The sequence below is a fragment of the Populus nigra genome, chromosome 4, assembly GCF_951802175.1.
Source record: "Populus nigra chromosome 4, ddPopNigr1.1, whole genome shotgun sequence".
NCBI lineage: Eukaryota > Viridiplantae > Streptophyta > Magnoliopsida > Malpighiales > Salicaceae > Populus > Populus nigra.
The window spans coordinates 4,379,342-4,405,535 of record NC_084855.1 but is presented as its reverse complement, the minus strand read 5'-3'; the positions used below and the strand labels follow the sequence as shown (position 1 = coordinate 4,405,535).

Genomic DNA, 26,194 nt, shown 5'->3' with positions numbered 1-26,194 from the left:
GCGACGAAGCTATTGTGAGAACCTCTTTGGGTGAGCGAAACACATAGTCGTAGGGAAACACGAGCGAAAAGAGTGAGGCAAGGCTGAGTCTAGTCGGGACTAGACTGCGGCATTGGGTTGAATTTCGTTGCGAAAAATTTAACCCTGTGACACACTGTCTCTGCCTTGGTGAGAATATATATAACCTCCCCCTTCTCCATCGCTCTCATCCGTGAACAACTTGCACCTCATTGTCTTCAGTATTACTTTCACAGTCACAGTCACTATCTCAAATATTTCATCTCTGGCACACAGGTCGACAGCATGATCACTCCCAAGAAGCTAATCAAAATTGCAAGAAAATGGCAAAAACTTCCTGCTACAAGGAGAAAAGGAATGTCATTTCCAAGGAGTTTTGGTCACGGAGATGCGGTGGTGTGCAGCAGGCGATCGACCATCCATGGCTGAGAAGGGCCACTTCGTTGTGTATAGTGCTGATGGGAAACGGTTTGTGCTTCCTTTAGCATATCTGAAAAACAAAATTATCAGACAGCTATTCAGATTGGCAGAAGAAGAATTTGGACTGCATAGCAATGGCCCTCTAACATTGCCATGTGATGCAAACTACATGGAGTGTGTGATCTCTTTGGTCCGAAGTCATGTATCCAAAGATGTTGAAAAAGCTTTTATTTTTCCTGACATGTTCAGGCACTATTCCAAGTTATCAGCCAAGAAAAGATATACAACACCTAACAGAGTAACATTTCCCGTAAAAAATGACAATATACCGACTTATGTTATTATATTCTTATTTTAAAAAAATAATAATAAAGGTTTAGTCATTTTTACCCACATTATTTTAAAAGGTTATTTACCCACATTAAATTGAAACATAAATTTAATTAAAAGTTTAACTTTTCATTTTAGCTTACACACGCTTCGCTTTTATTTTTTTCAAAAAAAATTGTTTCAAGTATTTTTCTTTGTTTAATATACATTTAACTTAGGAAAATTTATAATGACTACTTATATCTTATTAATTATTTTCTCGGCCTTCTTAAAAAATAATCTAATTAGTCTATTTAATGAGGATAGAATATATATTTTTTATAATATAAAAATAAAACGAGAAATTAACCAAACTATAAAAGATTAAATACAATTTTCTCAAATAAAAATTATTGTTCATTCTATTTTAAAAAATCAAGAAGAAAGCCTATGCTTGTAACGTATGTTGAGGTCCATTCATCCAAAAGCCCAGATCCACCCAGAGACGCTCCAGCTCCCTCCCGCTCACCCTCCCTCCTGAAGGTTTTAATATTTTAATATTAAAAATATTATTTAAAACATTTTAAAAATCAACTCCGTTAAACTCCCAAGTCCCGCGAGAAAAACGAACGCTACCAAACACCCCCGAAAAACGAGAAATCGATCCAGTTCACAGTTATTAGTGCCAAATATATATATAAAACCAAGCATCTACTCTAACTAGAAGAAACTAAAAAATCCAGCTGCAAACTTCAAAGTTCAAACACCAGATGGTTGGGCCTAACAGGCACTTTGTTTGCACAAATGAAATTCTTCCTCTTCCCTTCCCTTTTTCTCTTTCTCCTCTTTCTTCGCTCGCGGCCCTCTCCATTCTTCTCTCACTTCAGGTCACTTCCCCCTCTCTAAAATATCTGCTCTACGATTTATGATCGTTGTTTTCTGTTTTGATTTAGGTTTTAGTGATGATCCGCAGAATAGTTGTAATTTTTTTCTGCAGGTTCAAGAAATGGTAGCGGAATTAGTTATTCGGGTTCTGTTAGGAGGGAGTTATTTCAGGATAAACAGTCTTAGTTAAGGTACTTTACAATCTCAGTTTCTCTTTTCCTTTTCCTTTTTAAGCTTATTTTATAATTATAATTGTTTTTTATGTTTTTTTTATAAATATGTGTAGTTTTTTTTTAAAAAAATTAAAATGCGGAAAAAATTGTGGGAACAGCGATGATAGAGCTAAAGGATACACAACTTTCTTAGTGGGTTATTGAGATCTCGGACAAGCCTGGGGAGGAAGAGCCTGAACATGCATTCGAGGTGAGCGAGCTTACCTGTTTGCAGCCATTTATGCATGTGTAACTTACAATATTTGCTGCGAGCAATTAGGTGACCGATTTTTTTTTTCTTGTTTTCTTTTCAATCTTTCAGTTCATTGGAAACGTCCATGGGGATAAACCTGAAGGTCATGAGCTTCTGTTACGTCTCGCCAATTGGATATGCGACAGCTATGCGAAGGATTCGTTGGTATTTCTCTTCTTCTTTCATTGCGTGTCTTCATCTAAGGATTTTGAACTTTCTGCTGCAGATTACTTTCATGTTCTTATTTTTTTTTCCATCTATTAGTAGCATCTTGATTTATTTTTTTGTTTTTTAGTAATGTTTTCTTAAATTTCCCTATCTAGTTTCATCATATTTTTTTTCCAAATATTTGTATTTGTTGTAGTAGAACCATCTTAGTTTCCATCTACTTCTTCACTATCTCCTTTGCACTTACGAATCATTGACAAACTCTATGCGTAGCAGTAATCCATCTATTTTTTCCAAATCAAGCCAAATTTACTGCCATAAAGAAAGGCTAATTAAGAATAGAGTTGCCGTGTGTGACCGTTGCTAGTCACATTATTTGAATATTTACTAATAAAACTTTAAAGAAAAATGAAAATAAAAGAAAATTTTCGTTGCTGTTTGATATCCTTGTTTTAGAAGCTCTCACGGGTAATATTATACTTGCAATCAATTTTTCTAGTGAAATAAACCTGATTAATACAGAAATTTTCCCATTGGTTTGTTGCCTGTGAATAAACTTGAACTGCTACAAAATATGTTTCACAGCAATGTCTGGTTCATTTTGAAGTCTTATGTTATCTTACAGGCCAGATTGATTGTTGAAAATATTCACCTTCATATTCTTCCATCCATGAATCCAGATGGATATTTTTCAAGGAGGCGTGGTAATGCTAACAATATTGACCTAAATCGAGATTTTCCTGACCAGGTATCTCATTTTTGTTGCTGCTTTTGTTATTTGTTTTGTCAAATTCAGATATAACCTAAATTCAAAATTAATTAGACTCTACTTTGATGATGATGAATACCAAAATGTATAAAATGAAACAGTTCTGCATTTTTTATATCCTATGTCACAAGTTGCAGACCTAGCTGCAAAAAAAACCTGTAGAATCTTTGAATCATTTTACCATGACAAAACAAATTCTAATTGGAGTAACTTTTGCAATATATTATACATGGAAGTGCTGTGTTTGTATTCCTGTTCTTTTAAGAGATAGACCAGGAGGAGATAGAAAGAAAATAGCAAACAGTTTGAGATTCATTGCATTGCTAAATAATTTAGCTGTCTAATCAACAATATAATTGTGGTTTTGGTATTATTTTGTCCAATCATTGGATCTGGACCTTTCAGGCCGAGATTGAAATTCAAATAATACTCCTATACAAAACATATGTTGGAACTTGATTATTTTTTCTGTGACTGAAATGATCTTATCAACTAGTGTTTAGACCTTGCGTTCAAATTGTTTGGCCTAAATTCAGTTAAAATTATAAAACTGTCATTACTGTGCAATGAGATGTTCCAACATGTTGCTTTATTTAATGCTCTAGTTGAATCTGTGGCTTTCAATTCCTTTCTAGACTTGGTTGTGACTGTATTATGATAAAAGTATTACCAACATGACATGCCATTTCTTTTCACTCAATAATGAGATAAATGCACGTCAACCTGAAACAAGAGCAATTATGAATTGGCTGAGAGAGATACAATTTGCAGCATCTGCCAGTTTGCACGGGGTAATTCTTCATCTTCTTTTCCTCTATGCTATGAACTTGGTGAAAGTCGTATACATACACTGCTTTTTTGAAAAATAATTTCCTTGCTTTCTCTAAGCTAAGATGATAGACACTCATTTACCTGGTATTCTCGACATGGCAGTTTACACTACATGGTGTGATTCAATCAAAAATAAAATTTTCAATCCACAAGAAGAGGGATGAAGATCATATGGATACATGAACATCTGCTAAAGGGGATGAAGTAATCATATGGGTACATGAATGTCTGCTGATTCTTATATCAATATGTGCCCAAAGTGGCTATCAGGGTGCACAAGTTGCAAATTACCCGTGGGATGGCACCGAGGACAACAAGTAATTATGGTTATCGCACAGATTGGTGACTTTAAAGCAGCACCTCTTCATGTTTTGTTATAATCCTTTAATTCCTCTGTAAATGTTTCCACGTTATCCCTATGGAAATTGTTAGACTATTGCCATGCTGATTCAAACCCAGTTCGCATATTTCAGCATTGCTGCCTAACATTTATTTTTTATTTTTTAATTTGGCCATTGATCATCAACCTATTCGATGGTTTATTGATTCACATTTCTTATTTATAGTTCAGGTTTCCAACTTAAAAAATGATATTTGTATCTCAGGCATCATCACCATGATGTGGTTCCTAAACAAATCTTTCCTTTCAATAGTTTTCTTATGGCTATATATCAGGCTTGGTGAATGTAGCTTAGGTTCTGCCAGTATATAATTCCATAAAAGATGCCACAAGTGATTTCACTAAGCGGATTTCTTGTTTTATCTTTTGTGATTTTGCTCCCCTAAATGCTCTTACTAACACCGAAGACGCTGTAATTAAGTTGCCTACTTTCTATGCCCTGCCTAGGATTTCCTTTCTGTTCTCTTGCACACATAGCTTTATCTTGTTATGTGAACCCAATTTCAGGAGAAATTACTATGAATGCCCTGATGATGATACATTCCGGTTCATGGCAAGTATATATAGTCAGTCGTTCTCACCATAAAATGTCTCTGAGTGAGGAATTCCCTGGAGGAATAACAAATGGAGCATCTTGGTATGGCAAACTCAGAACTATTTCTCATGCACAAGAACTGCACTGTTGTAAACATTCAAGGCTGTCAAAATTTGCACTTATTTAATTTTTGCTTTTCTTCTGTTTTCTTTCCTTTATTTGTTGCTCAGCGACAATTTTAACCAAAACTTGCTGCAGGTACCCAATGTATGGTGGAATGCAAGATTGGAATTATATACATGCTGGGTGTTTTGAATTGACATTGGAGATTAGTGACAACAAATGGCCTAATGCAAGCGAGGTCAGAATTTGTTTTTCAAACTGTATTTGCGTTAATTGTCAGTAAATCACCCCTTTCCTCCCACTTTCCTTCATTCTTTCTATTCTACAGTCTTCCAATTGCGTAATATGTCTTGCCATGTACCCGAGCAGCTTCCTACTCTTTGGGAGTACAACAAAATGAGTTTACTAAACATTGAAGCCAGCCTTGTGAAAGTAGGCTGCAGTGTTGCAATTAATTTGTTTATCATGTATTCATGTATCAGTTTTATTCCACTTTTTGTAACATCTATAATACGAATCCTCATAAATGATTTTCATGGTGAAATCACATGCAGTCGTGCAAATGAGGATTTTTAAAAGTTTTTTTTAATTGAAATATGTACTGTCACTTTCAATATAGTAACCAAACCAGTGGGCCAGGCCTTTTAGGAAATGTTCCTCCATTGCTTTGAAACTCGGTGCTTTGACTTGATGCTTCCCATGTAACATATGCCTTGGCAGTTTAACTTCAATTGACAGGTTAAAGCTGGCATAGGGTTTGCTGATTACCATCGGCTCCTTGCCCCCGGAGAGAGATATGAAGGTATGTCATATGTTGATATGTTAAGATCAGGATTAAACTCCTAGCTATTTGGGCAAGACATCAAATCTCTTAAAAGTTCAAAGTGATCAAATAGTTCTTGAAATTTTCAAAACTTGCCAGTAAGAAAAATTAATGAATATCGTAATGTTAGAAGCCAATCCGTCCCTTGCGTGGCAATACAACAATGCCGAGCCAAATATCAACCAGAACATTACTCCATCCAAAAGTAAAAACTTAATCGAATTGATCTCATGAATCTTAAATCTTATTCTAACGAAGTAATCTTCATTGCATAATCCCAACAATTTTACATGTAACCTTTGATTTAGTTATTAGTTATATTAGTTGAATATATTAACATTTGCTGGTTCAAAATTCAACATGATCTTGAAATATTATACGTTTGATTTACTGGATAGTTTAAGAGTACTGTCCTGTTCCTGTTCCTGCTTGGAACTCTGATATCAATGGGACGACTGTGTCTGTAGTTATGGCCACTGCGCCTGGATACAAACCAAAGACCACACATATTTCTCTGGGAGAAGCAGCCATGGATCTGGACTTTATTCTGGACCCAGAGGTCACAACCAAGGGGAACCTACCAAGTATTAATGATTGTAGCTGTGAAAGCAAGTGCGGGCTTGAAATTAACATGTATACCTTAACATAAAAAAGATACATGTACATCCATTATCTGGAAATCTGCTGCCAAACTCCTAGTCTGTTTGGCCCGAGTATTTGTCCAATAGAAGTGAAATTTAGACGCTATGAAACTAAAGCTGAGTGAACATTGATTTGATTCAGAGTAAGTGTTAACCTCCTACATTTAGTCATTCTTTGTTATGTATGTGCAAAGAGTTTGAAGTTTGCCATGAAGCCTAAAGGCGACAAGAAGTGGAGTAACTAGTTACTCGGAGCAAGTAATTTCAACTTATCAACGGAATAGTCAACACCAGTTAAAACCAGAAAACATAAAGATTGACTGATCAAATTAAAAGCACAGAGGTAAATTTAGGGTTTTTACCAGGAAAAAAGAAAGTAATAATAATAGTGTTGTATTCATTCCTTTGTCCGATTCAGGCTCTCAAATTAACTGGGCAGGTGTAAAACAGATCCACGTAATGGAAATCCGTTCAACTGTACTGTATTCATTTTATTTCTCAAAAACATTAATTTCATCCGTAATTGCGTAAAAAATGCAGGACCTGTTTCAGATATTGAGGATAGTATGCTCTGTAATTGCTTATCTGAGCTGCCGAGGAGTAGGCTTGCTTGTCGGGGGTTTTGGCATCGTGATGTTTTTGTCGCCTCCTGTCTTCTTTATTGTTTTGCCAGCAGTAACAGTTGATGATGCAGAATTCGCTAGAGGGGCTAGAAACAGAAAATGCAAGTAGAAAAACCTCACCAAACGGGACCCAGCGAATTATAAAGATACGTCAAACATCAGTTATCCTAATCAACAACAGAAACATATGGCAAATCGACATTATTACAAATACACGAAGCAGTGTTCTGCAGTCTCTGCATTACCAGAAGCAGCCAAGCTGTGGCATGCGAATTCAAGCCACCTACGTAGGCATTCATGAATAGGACGCGTCAATAGACATGACGTCGCCTTTCTAGCTAACGATACATAAAAGTCAAACAGGTAAATAGAAATTACCTCAATGACTATCAATAAATCTATCATAAAAAAATAGAGACGCGACCAGTAATGGATGAACGTGCCCATGTTATATACAAGGTCAATAAACATGACCTTCGTAGCTGTGATGTGGGCCACATCCTTCACATGGTTCTAGCACCTTCCTCTCCTGCGACTACCCCGTTTAATTTGTCGAGCAGTAAATCGAAATCATCTTGGCTTCTGATGAGGCTCAGGCGCACATAATGATCTTCTGCGAAGAAAAGACTGCCTTGACGGCCAGTGATATTGGCATCTGCTTGCAGGACTGCATAACAGTGTTTATCTTCTTGCTTCTCACACTTCAACCACCCGTAAGCTGCAATGTATAATGTATTTGAAATAGTTAACGAGATGTGATGCATACATAAAGCAGAGCGTGAAGACCCTATACTCAAAAACATCTCGTTTATTCGGCGGAGAGTTACCTGGTGAAGCTCCCCTGATTTGCTGGAAGTAGGTGCAGTACTTGGGCGTGATTTTTTGCAGAGAGAAGCGTTTAGACGTTGAAATGACCTTGTTCAATTTTTCCCAGCGTTTCCTCATTGTCTCGTGTCCAAATTCAAATATCTCCCTTCCTCCCGTTGCAAGAACTACTTTTAGAAGTTTTAAAGCTCTTAACTGACTATCCTTAGAAACTCCCAGGGTATTTAAGGTTAGGTAGGTTAACATTCTCTGGTAGATGTCCTTGTCCTTGATGATTGCCCACCTGTATAAAACAAATAACAGACACGCTGCTACCATAAGGAACTGGCAATAGTAACGGCAATACAATATTTCACAGAGAGACAAGTAATATCCACACATGTTTCCAGGAACAGCTTCAGAGAGACAAGCTACCAAACTAAATTAGGAAAGCATAATCTTGGGAATGTTTAACAACAAAAGGGCTCAAGATGCGTTCCATAGAAGTAGTTTAAACTGAACTAAAAAATAACAGAGTGCATATATACTGTTGGGCACAAGAGTGTAATATCTTTGTTATTACCCGAATCTAGATCCAGCATGACCAGTAAGCTTAGAAAGAGTGAATATCATCACATCACCATCTGCCGGAGCTGGAATTGCTGTAAAATGTGGCCAATAATACGCATGGTCATAGATTTCTTTGACATTTGGGCCATGGAGGACTGCCGTATTCAGCTGCCCATCAGGATTGTTTGGTGAAGTTACAAACTCGATTAGTTCTGTATCGGTGTCTGAATTGTTCTTCCAAAAGGATGTATCCCCTTGAAAATGGAAATCTACTGATTGAAAAAAGTCTGTTTGCATTTCATAAACCTGCAAGGTTTTAGTAGCAACATCAGAATCATCACCGGTATCAACGAAGCATCTAGAATGTCCACCAAGAAATTAATGAAAATCAAGAATCTGAGTGGTGCAAACCGGATAAAAAGGGATTGAAGCCACCACCCTGGCAGGCGACGAGGAGTTATCTGGAGATAAAGCATAAACCGCAGCACTAAGGAGTTGGGTTGAGCCGGCTCCAAACACAACATATCTTCCTTCCGTGGCTGCATTTCCTACAATATCATGTAGTTTGCGGATGTGTCTCTCGAGCTCTTTAGAGATGGTAGACTGATCAGCATACGAGTAGCTCATCCGGTGCCACCCTGCTACTAGAAGTGCACTGCTGGCTGCATGCTGCATCCAGAAGGGCTCCAAGAATAAAGGATCCCCACTGCATTAATAGAGATGATAAATGATGGTATTGTTACTTCGATCAAGAAAAAACTAAGTAATGCTAATGATTGTCAGTTATATATTTTGATTAAGTAGTACTCACGGTGGCATTATATTATTTCTCAGGAAGATTTCTGATGTGGATTAGCTGCTTACTATTTAATTTTATTAACTGTAAGTGCATAGAATTGTCACCAAAACGTTTCATAACCAAGCAGCGATTATAAGAGGAAACTTTTTTAAGCCTTCAAATTTCGTTTCTCTGCTGCTATGGAGCCTGCAGAGAGAACTGGCAGCTTATGGTTCATTGAAAACATCTTCTTGATAAATTCTAGGTGAAACAGAGTTTCTTGGCCTGAAAAATAATAATTCTCCAGGGGCTTTCAGCTCTCAAACATACCATCAATGTTTATATCTTCAAGAACCTCCTTTCCCAATATATCCCAAGATAAAAAAAAAAAATGGCAGCTCAGCTTCCCTAATATATTTACAGCTTCATGTTTACAAATTTTCAGATATATAGTTCTTTCTTCAACCATCTTGATGATCACCATACAAATTCCTCGCATACATGGTGGGCATGATGGTTATCTTGTCTCAATGTATTCTGAGTGATAAATGTTTGTTGGGCAAAATTGATCAACCTGACAAACGGGTCCAGCTATTTTTCTTTTCATCACAATTTGTATATGAAGAAGATAGATTCGATACACATGAGCTGTTTCTTCTTCTTGTTTCCTTTTCCTTTATTCTTTAAAACTATCGATCTTTGCTCTCTTAAACTTTTGAAGAATCAAGCAAACAACTGAAACAACAATTTCCTTACAGTTCATCATTATCTGGGTTTCTCTATAATCCTAAAAGAAAAATTAAAAAAAAAAAAGTAGAAAAGAAAGAAAAACGAAACAATAAAGATAGGATGTGCGAAATCATGAAGTTAAAGTACTTAATCAGAAGTTTAAGCCCAAATCTGGTTTTATCACAAGTAAATGTATATATTTGAAATCTATTCAGCACCAACTCCCAGACTTGACCAAGAAAAGTCTTCATTTTGGGGTGTATGTGTGTGGCTGAGAGAGCAAGAGGAGGAGTTAGGTACCCGTTAGCGTCTGCAGAACAATCAGGGAAGAACTGAGAACAGTCAGGGCCTCCATAGCAAGTGTTGCACTCACAAACTGGTCCTTTATTTCCATCAAGAACCAAACCATCCAAGTAGGCTCTTCCATGTCCCGAGCATGATATTGCTGCCACAGCCTCAGCTTCGGTCGCTGCCGTTTTGCTCCAACTCAGATTCCACTCCCCACCCACTTTAAAAAGAAAGAAGATATTGAGAATTATAGAACAAACCAAACACAGCACATGTTTTAAGCTCCGGGTCTTGACCATATTTGATTATTCTTTTCAGACCCTAAATCATCATCGAGGAGAGTTCAGCCCTTTCTGGAGGGAAGGGAGAGAACAAGCAAAATGGTCTATGCCATTGGCCGGTGAAGATTTATGTACTAGTTGAAGGGTCCGGACTCCGGACCCACTCCGATGCAAGATTCCAGACATGCGAGATTCACAATAATGCATGGAATTAGCTGACTTTGAAAAAAAAAAAAAGTAATTTTAATGTTTTACGGTGTTCGGTCTTTGTACATAAAATAAAATTATATTATCCATCATTTTAGTTTTTTTTTTATTTGAAAAACAATGAAAAATATAGAAAGAAAACTATAGAATATCTCTAAAATATGTTTTTCAAACCCAATATAGATTTAAGAAATAAAAAATCTTAATTTGTTTTTAAGCAATTTCATCTTCTCATCATGGTATTGTTTTTCCACGTTCGTCATAATTATAAATTAAATTATTTGCAGATCTAAATCTTAATCTGGATTTATGGATCACATGTTGAATATTCCTCCAAGCTCATTTACATCATGTTGTGTGTCATCAATGGCATACTTGTTATCACCGTCAAAGATTCCCTTTCAAAATCCTGGACAAGGGCAGGACTTTAACTCGCTGAAGAAATTTCCAATTTCTGCATTCGACGGCTACATGCCAACGCCATGGATATTCTAGGCCAATTAGTCACCCCTCATCAAAAAAAAAAAGAAAAAAAAAGAAAAAGAAATTAAAAGATATGTAAGTTTAAAACCACCATGAAACGAAAGCTTTCATTATTACAAAACCTTGCCATTTCACAAAGAGAATACAAAGAAAACAGCTATTTTTTGCATTTTATTCTGTCTAGTGGTTTGGAAGCACACCGGCAAAAACAAATATTTATATCGTCTTCAACCTCCCGTTCCATCTAGTCTCACCTACACTATATTTTATATTTCCATGCTTTCCATGACTTTAAATTAAATACTCTTAATTTTATATTCTTAAATTTGAATTTATATATCGTACATTGAATATTTCTCCACGCGCATCACGCAGTGTGTCATGATTCCAATATGTGTTGTCATTGCTGGAATTTCCAATTTCTTCATTTGAGGGCTCCACGCCGACGCCAACTACTCCACCCCTCAACAATGGAGACGTGCGCTCCGGTCGTACAAAAATTCACAGGAAAAAAAAATTAGATAAGTAAAAAAAAAAAATGTTTAACATGTAAAAACATAGTAATTATATAATTATTATAAAAAACTAGTTTGAATACTGAAAAAAATTAGATACTTGTACAAAAACATATAGGAAATAATAAGTATTGAGATTAGACTTAAATAAAACTAGTTTAAAGTATTTATTTGTTGAGTTTCTTCAAAAATTTCCATCTAAAATTTTATTGTTAAGTATTAATTCCTTGTTCTTAAAGTTTCTTTGCTACTTACTTGGTGCAAGAAATCCCTCTTCAAAAGGTCTTTTAATATTCCAACAATTCTACCTTATTTAAATTAAGTACTCCTCCATTCAATCCTTCATTTTCCAAGGAGGTTATTTTGGTAAAAATACCCTTTAAAACAAGATTATATCTAATAAATACAAGCATTTTAAATTAAATTGAAACTAAATTTAACACATGATTCTCCAGCAACCAGTTCTTTCAAATCTGAGCTCGTTAATCATGTTAAATTGGTAAGAAATAATATTTTCTTGAACCTTTTTAAGATATAAACATTCACATATGAAGACCAAGAAAAAGAAACTCCTGTTAAAAAGCCCCTCGACCCAGAAGCTTCGAACAACATTTTAAACGGACTAGTGGAGCTGACTGATGGAGATGCAACAGTGGACGATGGAGACCTTTCAATGGTACTCTCTGGTAAAAAAAAAGAACACTTTTCAGTGGAGCGAAATCATGCATAGAAAAATATAATCTACCTTTTGGATCATTATATATATATATATTTTTTTTGATATATATATTTTGATTAATTTTACGAATTTTAAAATTAATGATTATATAAGTTTTCAGTGGCTATTATATTAACAATCACAAAACTCGAATTTAAAATCATAGAAGAAACAAACCCCTAAAACATATATATTTTACCTTTATAAAAAGTGGTTTTTATTTTAAAAAGATTGAAACTTTAAAAACTAACATCTATATTTCTAAACCAAACACCCACCGAATCAGATTTGCCGAGAAAAGAAATTCATAACCGAGAGAAAGGAAACAATCTCCATCTAAAATTATAATCCAACACGATATATTACAACGAGAAAGATAAAATTGTTGAATGAAAAATGGAACATTACTTGCTATGTTTCCACTAGAGAGTATTAATTAGGTTCACTAAACAGAAAAATTGGTTAAATCAATGGTCTTATTTTGAATAATTTGAATTTTGAATGATGAGAAAAAGAAGGAATCTTAACTTCATCTTGAAGATGTGGATGCCGATCCACATAGTTCGTGTTCAATCATTTTTTCAAATGGCTAGGCCTTGAGGATAGCCCTGATCGATATATGGACTCAACCCATGCCCGTTTTATTTTCAGTGGTCCAACACCCTGCAGCAAATGGTAGAGAAGGAAGCCATATGTTATCTGCTGCTACCTGCTATTCATTAAATTTACTTCCGAAATTTTTAAATATTCTTATCCTAGCATTACTTTTAATTTATTGCAAGACATATCTAATGTCAGGTGTTGAAATAATCAGGTGGCATGGAGTTGTTGGGTAATCAAGCTTACCCGAGTGCGGAACATAACACTAACAAATAATCAGATTCAATGATAGATTTTCACACAAAGTCGAGGTTTATATGCAGCAGCAATTTACATGCAATTCTCAATCGTTTCTGCTTAAGAGTTTAGACAAGGCAGCTTCCGATCATTGTAAAATAGAGTTAAGATACACTAGTAAATTGACTTTTCAATCTCTAGACGAGGCATGGATTTACCACTACCCCTTCCATTTTAATAGAATATCGAATAAAATCTTGGATCTTGGAAAGAAAGGAACATCAAATAAGAAAATTATATCCTCAAATGAAAGGAATGAGAAGGCGGCAACAACTGCAGCTCTAAACAGCTAATACATCAGTCAAAACATTAAAGGTAGCAACCACTGCAACTCTAAACAGCTAATACATACATCAGTCAAAACAAGCCAAGGCCAAAAATAATTTATTCAAGTACTAAAGCAGCAGTGCGAATACCAGAAATTCAGAGTTAAGTGAACTTAAGCTTCAGAAAATGTTTCATTACCATCAAAAGCACCATCTATAGCAATCTCAGGATCCTTCAGATCTGTCTTTGCCTAAAGAAAAAGAAAATAAAACAGTCACTAGTGCTTAATTTCTCGATTCAATCACCAGCTACATGTAGAACAGACACATGAGGTCCATTAGTTTCCTCTTAACATGATGTAGAGAAAAGATTTAGATCCACAATAGCTAGGCAACAGAATTATCAAAAAGATATGCAAATAAAACTAAATTATGGAATTTTGAGGGTCTCTAGCTCTGGTAAGGAACATAAATACTACCGCTAGCTTATATCCCATTAGCATTTGCTCATGGATGCAAAACTGATCATTGCGTCAAATGGCAAGTCTCACGATAAAAAGGATCCATAACCCTGAAAGTTTAAAATAAACAACAAGTTCATGAAATATACTTTCACATGCATAATCACAAGAGGTTGATTAGGTGTCTTAAAAAAAATGATTGCTGTCAGAATTAACTTTACGCACCATCATAACCTTGTCTCATGAATGCGCCTGTGATATTCTCCACAGAAATTATAAAGCTTATGCCCAAAACTGAATCTTGCAGTGCTTAATCAAAATCTTAAGATCTTAAGTGTTGCACACCGCGTAGAGACCTTTAAAACCCTCCTTAGTGACAATAAGATGAACAGCATCAGGGGCTGAAGCAACTTGCCCGGTTTGCACCCTTTTCTTAACAACCTGACAAATATTCACGGAGAGTAGACTGATAAGAACCAAGAAAGGATGGAGAGCAAAGAAGCAGAATTAATTACCTCTGCTGGCACATGAATAAGAGAAGAAGCAGCACCCCCAAAGGCACCCGTTGTCCGAATGAAGTCTAGTAATCTATTAAAATAACAAAGAGAGGCTCTATACAGTAGATTGAATGTAAAGATTCTCTCCATTGCAGAAAAAGAAAGAAAAAAGAAGGTGGGCAGTATGAAAAATTAGTACATGAAAGTGAAGGACCTGACTTTTCTATTGGTTATTTTTCATACAAGTTTTAACATAGTTTCACTGAAGATGCAGGGGGCTGCGTTTGGACCCTTCTCAATCGTGTACCAAACAAATTTAATCATGCCGCAGTGATTGAAAGGACTTTTTAGGGGAAGAATATTTAAAGAGCGGTAGCACATGAACACAGACTGCTGGATTAAGAGTGTGTTTGGTAGTGTGGTTGCGGGTGCTTTTCAAATAACTTTTCATGCCAAAATACATGCCAACAATGTTTTTTTTATTTTTTTAAAATTATTTTTGACATCAGCACATCAAAACGATCCAAAACGTACAAACCATATTAAATTTTAGCAAAAAATACAAAAAAATTTCAAATTTTTTGGGAACGCAGCCGCAACCGCGTTCCCAAACGGACCTAAATAGCACTTCTCATACAATTAGTTTAGCAACTTGAAGTGTGTTGGGCAGGCATCTTACCAGCTTACATAGAGACATTCCAAGGCAACAAGGTTTTTGGGTAAAGATTTTAGCAATTTCTGCTTTGTGGGTTCATATATGCCACCAAATATAGCAGAAGCCTTGCAAAAAGAAAAGAGATAGATTCATAAACTGCATGCCACCAAACACAAAAGTATTAATAATCTAGATGACACTAACTGCTAATTAAATTCGAATTATGAAAACAAGATACAGACAAACAACGGACAATAATACGAGCAGCATTACAGAACATAGATACAAAAGGACACCGTACTTCCACTCTTGTTTTGGATCTTCATGCGGCAAACAAAAGGACCCATTTAATCAACCATACGCAGAATGATTGTCTATCTACATGCTCAATTATGCACTGCACAAGTGAGCATGTACTGAAACCAAGTACTCACGGTAAGACACCGACAGGACTTCCAGCCAATCCAGAATAAATGCCCTTCAGAATAATCAACCTTCCCTCGTTGAACACCAAGAATGGTAGTTTTCATTGTAAAAAAAACGTCAAATCGAAAACTTTCTCTCTCCTCATTATTTCTAAGCGTCTTCTATCTCTCCTCTACGTAACCTAGAAATTAAAATGCAAAATAATAAATTTTTGAATCAAAATTAAAATTTTAAACAGGGACTATAGAGAGAGAAATAAATATATGAGAACTAAATTTTTTTTTTCAAAGATTTTAAATTGACAGTGTTCTTATTGTTTTACTCCCTGCTCTTTTTTATTTTTTTTTAAATTTTGTCTGTCCTCGATAGAGTTTGACAAATTTGTTATCAAATTGAGTATATAAGGCTACAATTAAAAAAATAAAATGAGAAAAAAAATAAAAAAATAATTCAGTTACTATAAATTGCTATGCTGTTTTATCTGGTCATTTTAATATATTTTATGAGACAAAAATGAAAAAAAAGTTTGGTTACTATAAATTGCTATATTGCTTTACCTAATAATTTTAGTATATTTTATAATACAATATAACAGAAAAAAAAATCTTATCAAATTTAAAAAATAAAAAAGCTAATTAAATTGCGTAGGATTTTTTAAACTTCACTAAAATAATTTTTACACCAACCCCTACCATGAAATTGAAAAATGCCAATGGGATATTCCTTCATTGTTTAGACAAATTTCATCAATATTATAATTGTAATTGGAAATTACATTGATTTTCTTTTCATCCGAATTTCCTTTGACAATTTCAAATGTTGATGGAATATATATATTCACGACAAAAAATCAGATCTTATCATTCATTTTTTATCGAAAACTCCATCAACAATTAATTTGTCAACATGATTATTCACTGTCTAATTCATCAAGAAATCCTAAACATTATGTAAGTTTTGTCAAAATTTTCAGAATGAGTGCAAAGATTACGGTGAAATTACCAATGAAATTACCTCTTTGGTGGCAATTTTGTCGGCATTTTTATTATTTTTTCTTGTTTTATTGTTATAATCTCCAAGCTAATAATTATTACTTGAACACATAACAACAATAATAAGAAAAACAATAACAACAACACCACCACCACCACCAAGTATTTTCAAGCCAATAATTGCTCATACATCAAACCCATAACCACAATAAAAAACACTTGTGCAATGAGTGAAATAATGAACACATATCAAAAAGCCTACAACAAAATTATTCAACAAATATAAATATAATGCATTATAAAACACTGATAAATATTTTACAAATTTTCAATTTTATTACACAATAAAATATCACATCAAAATCAATTATTATTATTATTATTAAACACTTTTCAATCAAAATTCTCATCATTATTTTCATCATTATCATGTCCAATATCATCTTCTTCATTGAGTTTAAGGTCCATCTCATCATCTTCATCTAGTTTTTCTATGTCCAATAATCTCAACATTATATTTAACTCATCAGCATAAGTAATTTCAGTGACATAAAAATTTGAATTTTCTAACTCGGTAGATAAGCTACTCAATATGAATTAACTAATTAACTCATCTATTTGAAATATATTGTTTCCTTTAATTACTTTAATGTTACCATCTTCAATTACTTAGACACGACATGACTCTTAGGTTTTGTTTTGACAATGAATAAATAATCAACTCTATTATGATCCTTTCTAAAAGAAGGAGTGTATGTATATAATACACTAGTTGGTATTTTTTGAAAAAAATGAAAACATTGTTGATGAAAATTGACAAAATATAATTCGTATTTATTAAATTACATATCATTTCTTCAATTACATTTAAGTTGCAAAATCAAATATAATTTTATCAAGTGACAAATAAAATCCATTTCTTTAAATTCAAAACAAACTCTAAAATACAAATCATACGTGTAAGTTTGTTTATTTGGTGAAGTGAAGCTTGACAAGAAATAAAATCAAGAGAGAGAAATTAACATAACTGATAAATGTCGATTGACATCGACAGGTTGAGTGACTAGATTTTGAAGTGGCTGGATTTGCTACTTAATTAGGAGAGAGGGGTTGCTGTTTTGAAAGAGAAGGAAGGAGAAAACACAATCAAGAGAAGAAAAACTATCGAGTTTTAATTCATTTAAAATTATAGGTAGAATTTTCATTGGCAGTTTAATTTGTTAGTATTGTTAACATGTTAAATTATCAGTGAAATTTTTATTAATTTTTTTTATTCCATCACCATTTTTATTAGAAATTACAGACATAAATGTTTTATTACTATTTTCATTGAAAATTACAAATAGGATATTTTTTGTTGGTGTTTTCATTATTTTTTTTAATTTTCTGGTAATGAACACTGTAAAAGTTTTTTCTTTTCTATTTTTTTTGGTAAACAACACAGTAGAAGTTAAGTACTTGGTTATTTATATGATGTAAGAGGATGCTTATAATTTCAAAAGAGTTCTTATTTATTTATATATTTCTGTAATTGATGTGATTGCATGATATGGAGGTTTGAAGAAGTCCAACATCCTAGCTAGCTAGCTGTAAAACCCTGGGAATTAATGAATAGGGGGCGTGAAACTACGCATCCTGATAAGGTATATACATACGTTCGGGTTGTGCTGTATTGGATAGAAAGAAACAACTAGGGTTAAACAAAGACCCGATCGGTCAATAAAAACAAGATAAATTCACTGACTTAAACTCCTGGGAGACTTCAAGTTTGCCTGAAATTTCTGAGAATGTGAACATGTACAGGTAATTCATGAAAAACATGCTAGTCCTGGGATAATCTAAGATAAATTAATGGAGACGTACATCAAAGATTAAGATGCAACAATGGATAGAAAGAAACAACTAGGGTTAAACAAAGACCCGATCGGTCAATAAAAACAAGATAAATTCACCGACTTAAACTCCTGGGAGACTTCAAGTTTGCCAGAAATTTCTGAGAATGAGAACATATACAGGTAATTCATGAAAAACATGTCAGTCCTAGGATAATCTAAGATAAATTAATGGAGAATTACATAAAATATTAAGATGCGTTGAGTTTATAAATTTCTATGTGCAATTTACATGATTTTAAATTGTCTTTTACTTTAAAAAAACATTAAATTAAAATTTTTTAGATGTTTTCAATAATTTTAATGTGTTAATATTAAAAATATAAAAATATATATTTTTAATTGAAAAAATATTTCTGTAAAATCAATCTGCATAGAATTACCAAACACTACTCCTTCATGTACAAATTATTTCACAACCCAGTTTCATACGACAATGTTTAATAGACCACTTTGGAGTTTTCTGCAGCCTATTTGCAATAAAAGAAATTAACCCTGCGTAAACAAATTGTCAACCCAGTTTTATACAATGTTTTTATATATGGCCCACGTGGTAGTTTTCTGCGGCCAATTTGGAATAAAAGAAATGAACGAGCAAGTACTTGTCTTCTCTTGGTTCTACGGCCAAGAGTACTATCTTTCTGACCAATGTAGATCATCCATGTCAAGATTAAAGAATTGGGGGGAAATTTTTCCTCCTTATTGGCTAGGGTTTTGGATTCTAACAGTTTTGAAAGATTATATGCCCTTTTTGATGATCAAAACGACCTCTAAACATACACGTTGTCCTTTTGTGAACATTCAATGAACAAGTATGAGTCTTTGTTAATTAGATTCTCGTATGCAGGCCATTGTTTATTGATGATTAATTCTTATTGGCCCTTCATTTGTATATGTATATCTTTCTTTGTTACTACGGACTCAGTCCACTTAAACCGTGTTATGCATAGTCCTCGATCTGGTAATATTGTAGCAATACGACCAGTATATATATGTGACAGATTCATGCGCTGCAAAGTTACAATTAAGTCTAAGAATCAATCGAGAAATTAGATGACTAAGTTTCAAAGCATTACTTATACGATCTTCCTAATTTGTTCAATAACACTTAATGTCTTAATGATCAATTTGTTTTTTGGTGGTGGATGGGAGCAAAGATGGACAAAGTTGGCGGCAGAAGAAGCCGAAAAAGTTGCATCTATTTCTTGCTCAGGCCACGGAAGGGCATTCTTAGATAGTTTAGGTGCTGGTATTGGCAAGCCCATTTGTGAATGTAATGCTTGCTTTAAAGGCTCTGATTGCGCAGAGTTTGTTCCTGATTGTGTGGTGGATGCAGACAGGTGATTCATCACTCATCAGTAATCTCTAGATCTCATATCATCTATCAAAGTTACCAAAAATATATTTTCTAATTAACATCTTGATGCATTGTTGGTTGCAGTGGAGATCCCATGTTCTTGGAGCCCTTCTGGCTGAAGCATGCAGCTAGCAGTGCTGTTGTGGTTCCAGGATGGCATCGTATGAGCTACGAATTCAATGATTGTTCTCTCATCTCAAAAGAACTCGAGATGCACATCCGAAAACTTCATGCTACTGTAGGAAATGCTAACACAGATGGAAGATACATGATTTTTGGTGCTGGGGCGACCCAACTTCTTAATGCAGCTGTGCATTCTCTTTCCTCCCATGATTATCCATCTTCCCCTTCAAGGATTGTAGCTTCAGTCCCATACTACCCGGTGAGTTTTATCAACTATATATAATATATGATGTTGTCCTTTTCTTTTAGGCCTAACTAATTAATGTTATTATTGAGTGTTGGAATCCTTTAACCTTTTCCTTTTCAGTGTGATATGATCTGATTTCTATATATATATATATATATATATATATATATATATATATATATATATATATATATATATATAACGTGTAAACTAACTTTCAATTCCTTTTTCTCTCATGATTTGGTTTCTACAAAACATGATAGATATATAAATCACGAAGAAAACCAACTTGTTATTTATTGATAGAATATAAATTAAGTTGAAGGTATAGATTCTTAATTATCCGGCTTAAAATAATTTATTATATATTTGTGGTGTGCTAAATATTATTTCTCAAACTTACTTAATTTTTTATTTTTAAAAATAAACAACAAGTCAAAATTTACATGTTACTCTTATAAAAAAAATAGCAAGGGATTTTGACAGAAAAAATATATATATAAAAAGATTTTTGAAAAACCTTGTCAAAATTGTCTACCTTAACTTTTGAAAAAGACACAACTTTATTTCAAGTAAACTTTCAATATACACAACTCCCCGGTAAACAAACACAACTTTCCATTATTTATATATATAACTTTAATTTCATACATCCTAACAATTGACATGGATAAAATTTATATTTAATAGGTTTATAGAGAGCAAACACAGTTCTTCGAATCTAATAATTACAAGTTTAGTGGAGAAACTTCAATGTGGAAAGACAATATGGATTCCTTGAGCAATTATATTGAGTTTGTGACTTCACCAAACAATCCTGATGGTCAATTAAAGAAAGCAGTTCTTCAAGGACCATCAGTAAAGACAATTCATGATCTTGCCTACTTTTGGCCTCATTTTACACCAATCCCAGTTCCAGCTGATGAAGACCTCATGGTATTTACAATCTCTAAGCTCACCGGCCATGCTGGCAGTAGATTCGGGTAAGCATATATCAGAACTCCATTGTGTGTTAGTAAAATTGCAAATTGTTCTTCCACAAATACTGTTTTCCATGCCTTCCAATGTAAATAATCCACAATGTCTTTTTTTTTTAGAAGTATAATATTGCATTAGAATACGCCAAGATCTGACAGAAAAGACATATAAAACATAGATAATCTGCTTACAGCAAGTTTAGCAGATCTATGAAATAAAATGATGAACAACCCAAAAAAACAAAAAAATAAATAGCAGCTAAGAGAAGCAAATGTGATGGAAAAATAACGAAATAGTAGCTAAAAAATGTAGATTTGGTGCCACACACCAAGAAGAATTGCCAAGTAGACTTCCAACATGAACCCAGATTATTAGCACGCACTAAGCAGTAATATGCAACTTTTCAACAAAAAAAACTACAAGATGAGTATTGGTGTGTGGCACCAAATCTGCATCTTTTAGCAATGTCTTGATGATAATTCATTTTCTTTCTTTTCCACAGGTGGGCACTGATAAAGAATGAGGCCGTGTACCGAAGAATGCTAGCATATATGAGTCTAAGTACACATGGGGTCCCTCGAGAAACTCAATTGCGAGTTTTGAAGCTTCTAAAAGTAGTCCTTGAAGAAAAAGGAAGGGAAATGTTCGACTTCGGATATGAAGCAATGAGGAATCGGTGGAAAAAACTGAGCAAAATCTTATCGATTTCAAAACGATTTTCTCTCCAAGATCTTGAGAATCAAAATTGTTCTTTTTCCAAAATATTCCGGGCGCCTTCTCCAGGTAATTCTCACCGGTGAACTTGTTTCATTCATGCTTCATGCAACGCTACCATTTTACAGGACTAATTAATTTATTGCAGCATTTGCATGGCTGAAGTGCGAAAAGGAAGAAGATAAAAACTGTTTTGAAGTCCTCAAAACATCAAATATCATTGGCCGCGAAGGTAGCTTGTTTGGCGCGGAAAGCCGTTTCGTGCGTCTAAGCCTTGTCCAGAGCCAAGATGATTTCGATTTATTACTTCAACGAATGGAAACTTTAGTAGTGCTTGAAGAAAAATAAGAACCGACGTTTTGAAGAAAATGAAAGCAAAATCAATATATCAATGGCATTTGATGTTGGACGCCGTTTGGATCCTGGTCAATTAATGGATCATGCAGTCGTAGGAACAAAAATCTCTCCCTTTAAACTTGGTGTAAATAAAATTGTCCACCTCTGCTGTAAAAAGAAAACAAAATCTAATTAAAACATAAATAAATATATATATTTTAATTTTATCGTTAAATAGAATTATGATTTATAATTTCTTTTGATTTATTTTTTATTGAGTTATTTTAGTCTCACGGGTCCGTGTTTAATATGTTAACATGGGCTGACCAAGTTATTTTTTGGTTTGTTTCTATAAAGTTATCGCGGTCTCATGATTAAAGTTACATGTTAATCCGAAGTGGCTCAGGTTATTTTTTATGTTATTTTTCAATTAATTTTTTTTTAATATCATGCTTCAACATTGTCTTAATCAAGAATTAATTAAATTTTATAATTTATTTTAATTTATTTTTAATAAATTATTTAACTTCAAATTTGTTTTGGATCTGGTACATTAGGTAAAAAAATGATTTTTCTGTTATATGCATAACATGGATATCAGAACCCGCAATGATCATCCCAACGCAGCATTACAAATCAATATCTAATCATTAATTAGATATCTAATCATTGATTAGAAAGGATACAGCTTCCCAGGAGCCCAATTCTTGCATAGATGTTTTTACTTTATTTTGTGATGCTTGTGATCTTTAATTTCTACTCCAGGTGCATATATGCCATGCCGGGGATGTGACCTTAACTTAGCATAGATTTTTTTTTTAATATAATTATCCGGACCAATTTATATACATCTCTTTTAAATATATAAATTTAATTTATTTAATAATTAAATTCAAATTAAATATTACAAATAAATTCAATTATAATTAAAAATTAGTTTCAAATAACTTATAAATGTTTAATTGTGGGTTGTGAGTGGAGAAACACTATAGATTTATGCAATGTTTTTTTTTTTTTTATTCTTTAATTTTTCTACATTGGTTATCTAACTTTTTTTCAATGTCATGTTGATTATATTTTAGTACTTGATTTTCTAATGTAGGTTATTTTAGTAAAAATACCCTTTAAATAAGATTATATTTGATAAATAAAAATATTTTAAATTAAATTGAAACTTTATAAAATGAAAACAAAATATTTCTTAAAACACAAACACTTTTCATCGATGGCAAGTTATTTACTTAAAGGTTAAAAACTGTTTTACGATTAATTAAAACTAAAAAATAAATTATTAATATAATTAGAATATTTATTATTTTGACAAGATAAATGAATATAATGTGATTGCAACATGAATGAAAAAAAAATGGATTCTTTTTATATATCAAAGTACGTACTTGATAGGAAAAATAAAATAAAATTGGTGTACCAAAACAAAAGATTAAAATTAAGTTCATATATTCGATTGATAAAAACTGAGATCAGTTGGTATAATAACTCATAATTTTCCTTTAGTAAGTGTCAACAAAAACGAAGGAATTAGCTGAGTTTGGAGGTAAGCATTTAATTAGGAGTTTCGAAAACAGTAGTGTACTTGAACAAAAATAGTAGTTAAAATTCATATAATCATTAATTGAGAAATGATATATATAAGATTAGTGTATTAATTAATAGTGCAATCGTCCGGCTATAAAAGGAATGCTAAAAAGTCAACACAATATGATATTTACACGCACAAATTAAGAGTCCAGGCTGAAAAGGAAGTTTTTTTTCTCTTTTTTTCTGTGTCGACGACTCAGATGAAGTCGACTAGCTCCTTGTAGCGATGACAGCTGATGCAAATGGATAAGCACGATCGATGGATGCCATAATTATTAAATGTTCTTTAATTATTGGCCTTTGCCTTAGCATTGATCGAATAAAATTGATTTTTTAAAGTGAATTTTGTCTGAAAATAATATTCGGAGAATGATGGAGATGCAAAAGCAGACGATGGAAACCTTTCGATGGTACTCTGTGGTCAAAAGAAGGAACCCTTGAAGTTGCAGTGGGGGGCGCATTGGCATGGTGGTAGGGTTTAGGGTTCTTAAGACCATTGTAAGTGCCTCTATTTTCCTTTAATCTAATCAAAGTTCCTATTCTCTTCTACACCCCACCATACATAAAGAGAAATATTATAAATATATTAGAGGTTTATATAATTATTAATTTTAAGATTTATAAGATTAAATGAAATATATACAAATGATTCGGACATTTATATTAATAAAATAAAAATAACATAAGCATACTTCACCACTAATAAGAGGAATAACACAAGCTAGCCTACTTCTAACCAATATGATTTGCCTTCTTTTTTCTTTTGTTTCCTTCAGTTTTTAAATCTAATATATATTGAATTGACTAGCATTGAAGGTTGGGCACGAGTAGAAAAAAATAGTTGTTTCTTTGCTGGTTGAGCGTATATATGCTACAAGAATATTAATTATTTTTATGGAAAACTTTACGAGTAGTATTTTATTAATTATTTTTTAAATTTTTATTTGAAAATAAGACAAATAGTGGCAGAAAATAGATAATAAAATCCATGATCGGCTAAAATTGATAAGAATATTTTTATTTAGAGTTTTCATTTTCTATATATTTTTGTCCAACTATTTTTTTTAATATACTAAAAAAATAACTAATAAATATAACTTAATTATTCTCCGATCACTGTAAAATTTCTCATATATGAACCTTGGAAGTTAAATAATACCATGGATTGACTCGATGCAAGTTTTGGGATTTTCTCTCTTTCCTTTTCCTTTTCTTTTTAAAATCGCAAGTGGGTATTTAATTTGTAACTTTTTCTAAGGAAATTCGTGTTTTCAAACAGGCATGGATGTTTAAGTTTATTTATTTGTATTCTTTCCTCTATGCTCGCCTGAAATAACGTACATGGAAATCATATTAAAGGACTAATTAAAATATCTTAATATTATGATTGTCTACAACAATTTGGTTGGGCCAGATCAAGTAGTCTTGTTCTAATGTTTATGTATCATGTAACTCTTTTTTTTTTTTGATGAATTAAGGATCTAGTCTCATAATCACAATTGTTTAGGACTATAATGTAATGAGAAGGAGATATATCTTAGAATCAATGCCTTTACTGATATTTTTATAGATTTTCCTAAACAAGATTGCATACCAAAACTACAAACATTCTAAGTTATTTTCTAGTTTCGAGGAATATGAATGGAAGGTGGCAGAGAATGTTAAATAATTATCTTAACCTAAAAACATAGGTTAAAAAAATTTAAATTGTTAGGTGAGAGTGTGAGACCCTAATAAATGATTTATATATTTCTTCAACACGTCTTTTTAAATAAAAACTCTTTAAACTTGAAACTTGAATAAACTCATATTAGCTTGTGTTTAATTTTTATCAAATAGAATGTAATTGTGAAATTCAAACTCGTGACTGTTTGATTAATAAGACTCTGATATCATGTTAAAAATCATTTCAACATAAATATTTAAGCTAAAAAGTTAAGTTTAAACTATTAAGTGAGACCCCAAGATATGATTTATATAATTCTTTAACAGAGAAAAATTAAAAAAAAATTTCTCATTCTCTCTTTGTTTAAAAGAAAACATGAAGGAAATTATCAAAATATTTATTTCCTCCAACTTTTTTTTTTGTTTATTTTAAAAATATATTTTTATTAACTAGATCTCCTCCTCTTCATTTCCCATCTTCACGTAAACAGAGATCAAATCCCTTCACTTTCATCTCCCTTGTTTCCATTTCATCCCTCCTCTTTGCTATTGAGCACTAACATTAGGCATCATCTCCTCCACGATTCATTTCACTCATTTTAAAAGTCCGTTGGATGGATTTTATTTATTTATTTTGCTAACAACACATATTTTTTCTGATAATAGATCTGTTTGGGAAGGTGATCATCATGTTCTCTTAAATTTT

General features: G+C 33.1%; 1 protein-coding gene and 2 pseudogenes across 1 annotated transcript; 2 read left to right on the top strand and 1 right to left on the bottom strand.

Annotated features, from left to right (window-relative positions):
• The first annotated feature begins 406 nt into the window (after positions 1 to 406).
• Positions 407 to 6,548, top strand: LOC133692978 (carboxypeptidase SOL1-like; annotated as a pseudogene).
• A 600-nt stretch (positions 6,549 to 7,148) lies between these two features.
• On the bottom strand, positions 7,149 to 10,574 carry LOC133692664 (tryptophan aminotransferase-related protein 4-like). Its single transcript, XM_062113764.1, has 5 exons — positions 10,192 to 10,574; positions 8,796 to 9,090; positions 8,398 to 8,690; positions 7,838 to 8,118; positions 7,149 to 7,728 (listed from the first exon to the last, which is right to left on the bottom strand). The coding sequence occupies exons 1-5, from the start codon at positions 10,476 to 10,478 to the stop codon at positions 7,514 to 7,516; spliced, it is 1,371 nt and encodes a 456-aa protein (XP_061969748.1). The 5' UTR covers positions 10,479 to 10,574; the 3' UTR covers positions 7,149 to 7,513.
• An 8,948-nt stretch (positions 10,575 to 19,522) lies between these two features.
• Positions 19,523 to 23,028, top strand: LOC133692972 (tryptophan aminotransferase-related protein 4-like; annotated as a pseudogene).
• Positions 23,029 to 26,194: the final 3,166 nt, after the last annotated feature.

Coding starts and splice junctions, on each gene's coding strand:
- LOC133692664 (XM_062113764.1), bottom strand. CDS start 10,478: ATGGTCAAGACCCGGAGCTTAAAACATGTGCTGTGTTTGGTTTGTTCT. Junction 9,091..10,191: donor TGTTCTGCAGACGCTAACGG/GTACCTAACTCC, acceptor CTATTAATGCAG/TGGGGATCCTTTATTCTTGG. Junction 8,119..8,397: donor CATGCTGGATCTAGATTCGG/GTAATAACAAAG, acceptor TGTTTTATACAG/GTGGGCAATCATCAAGGACA.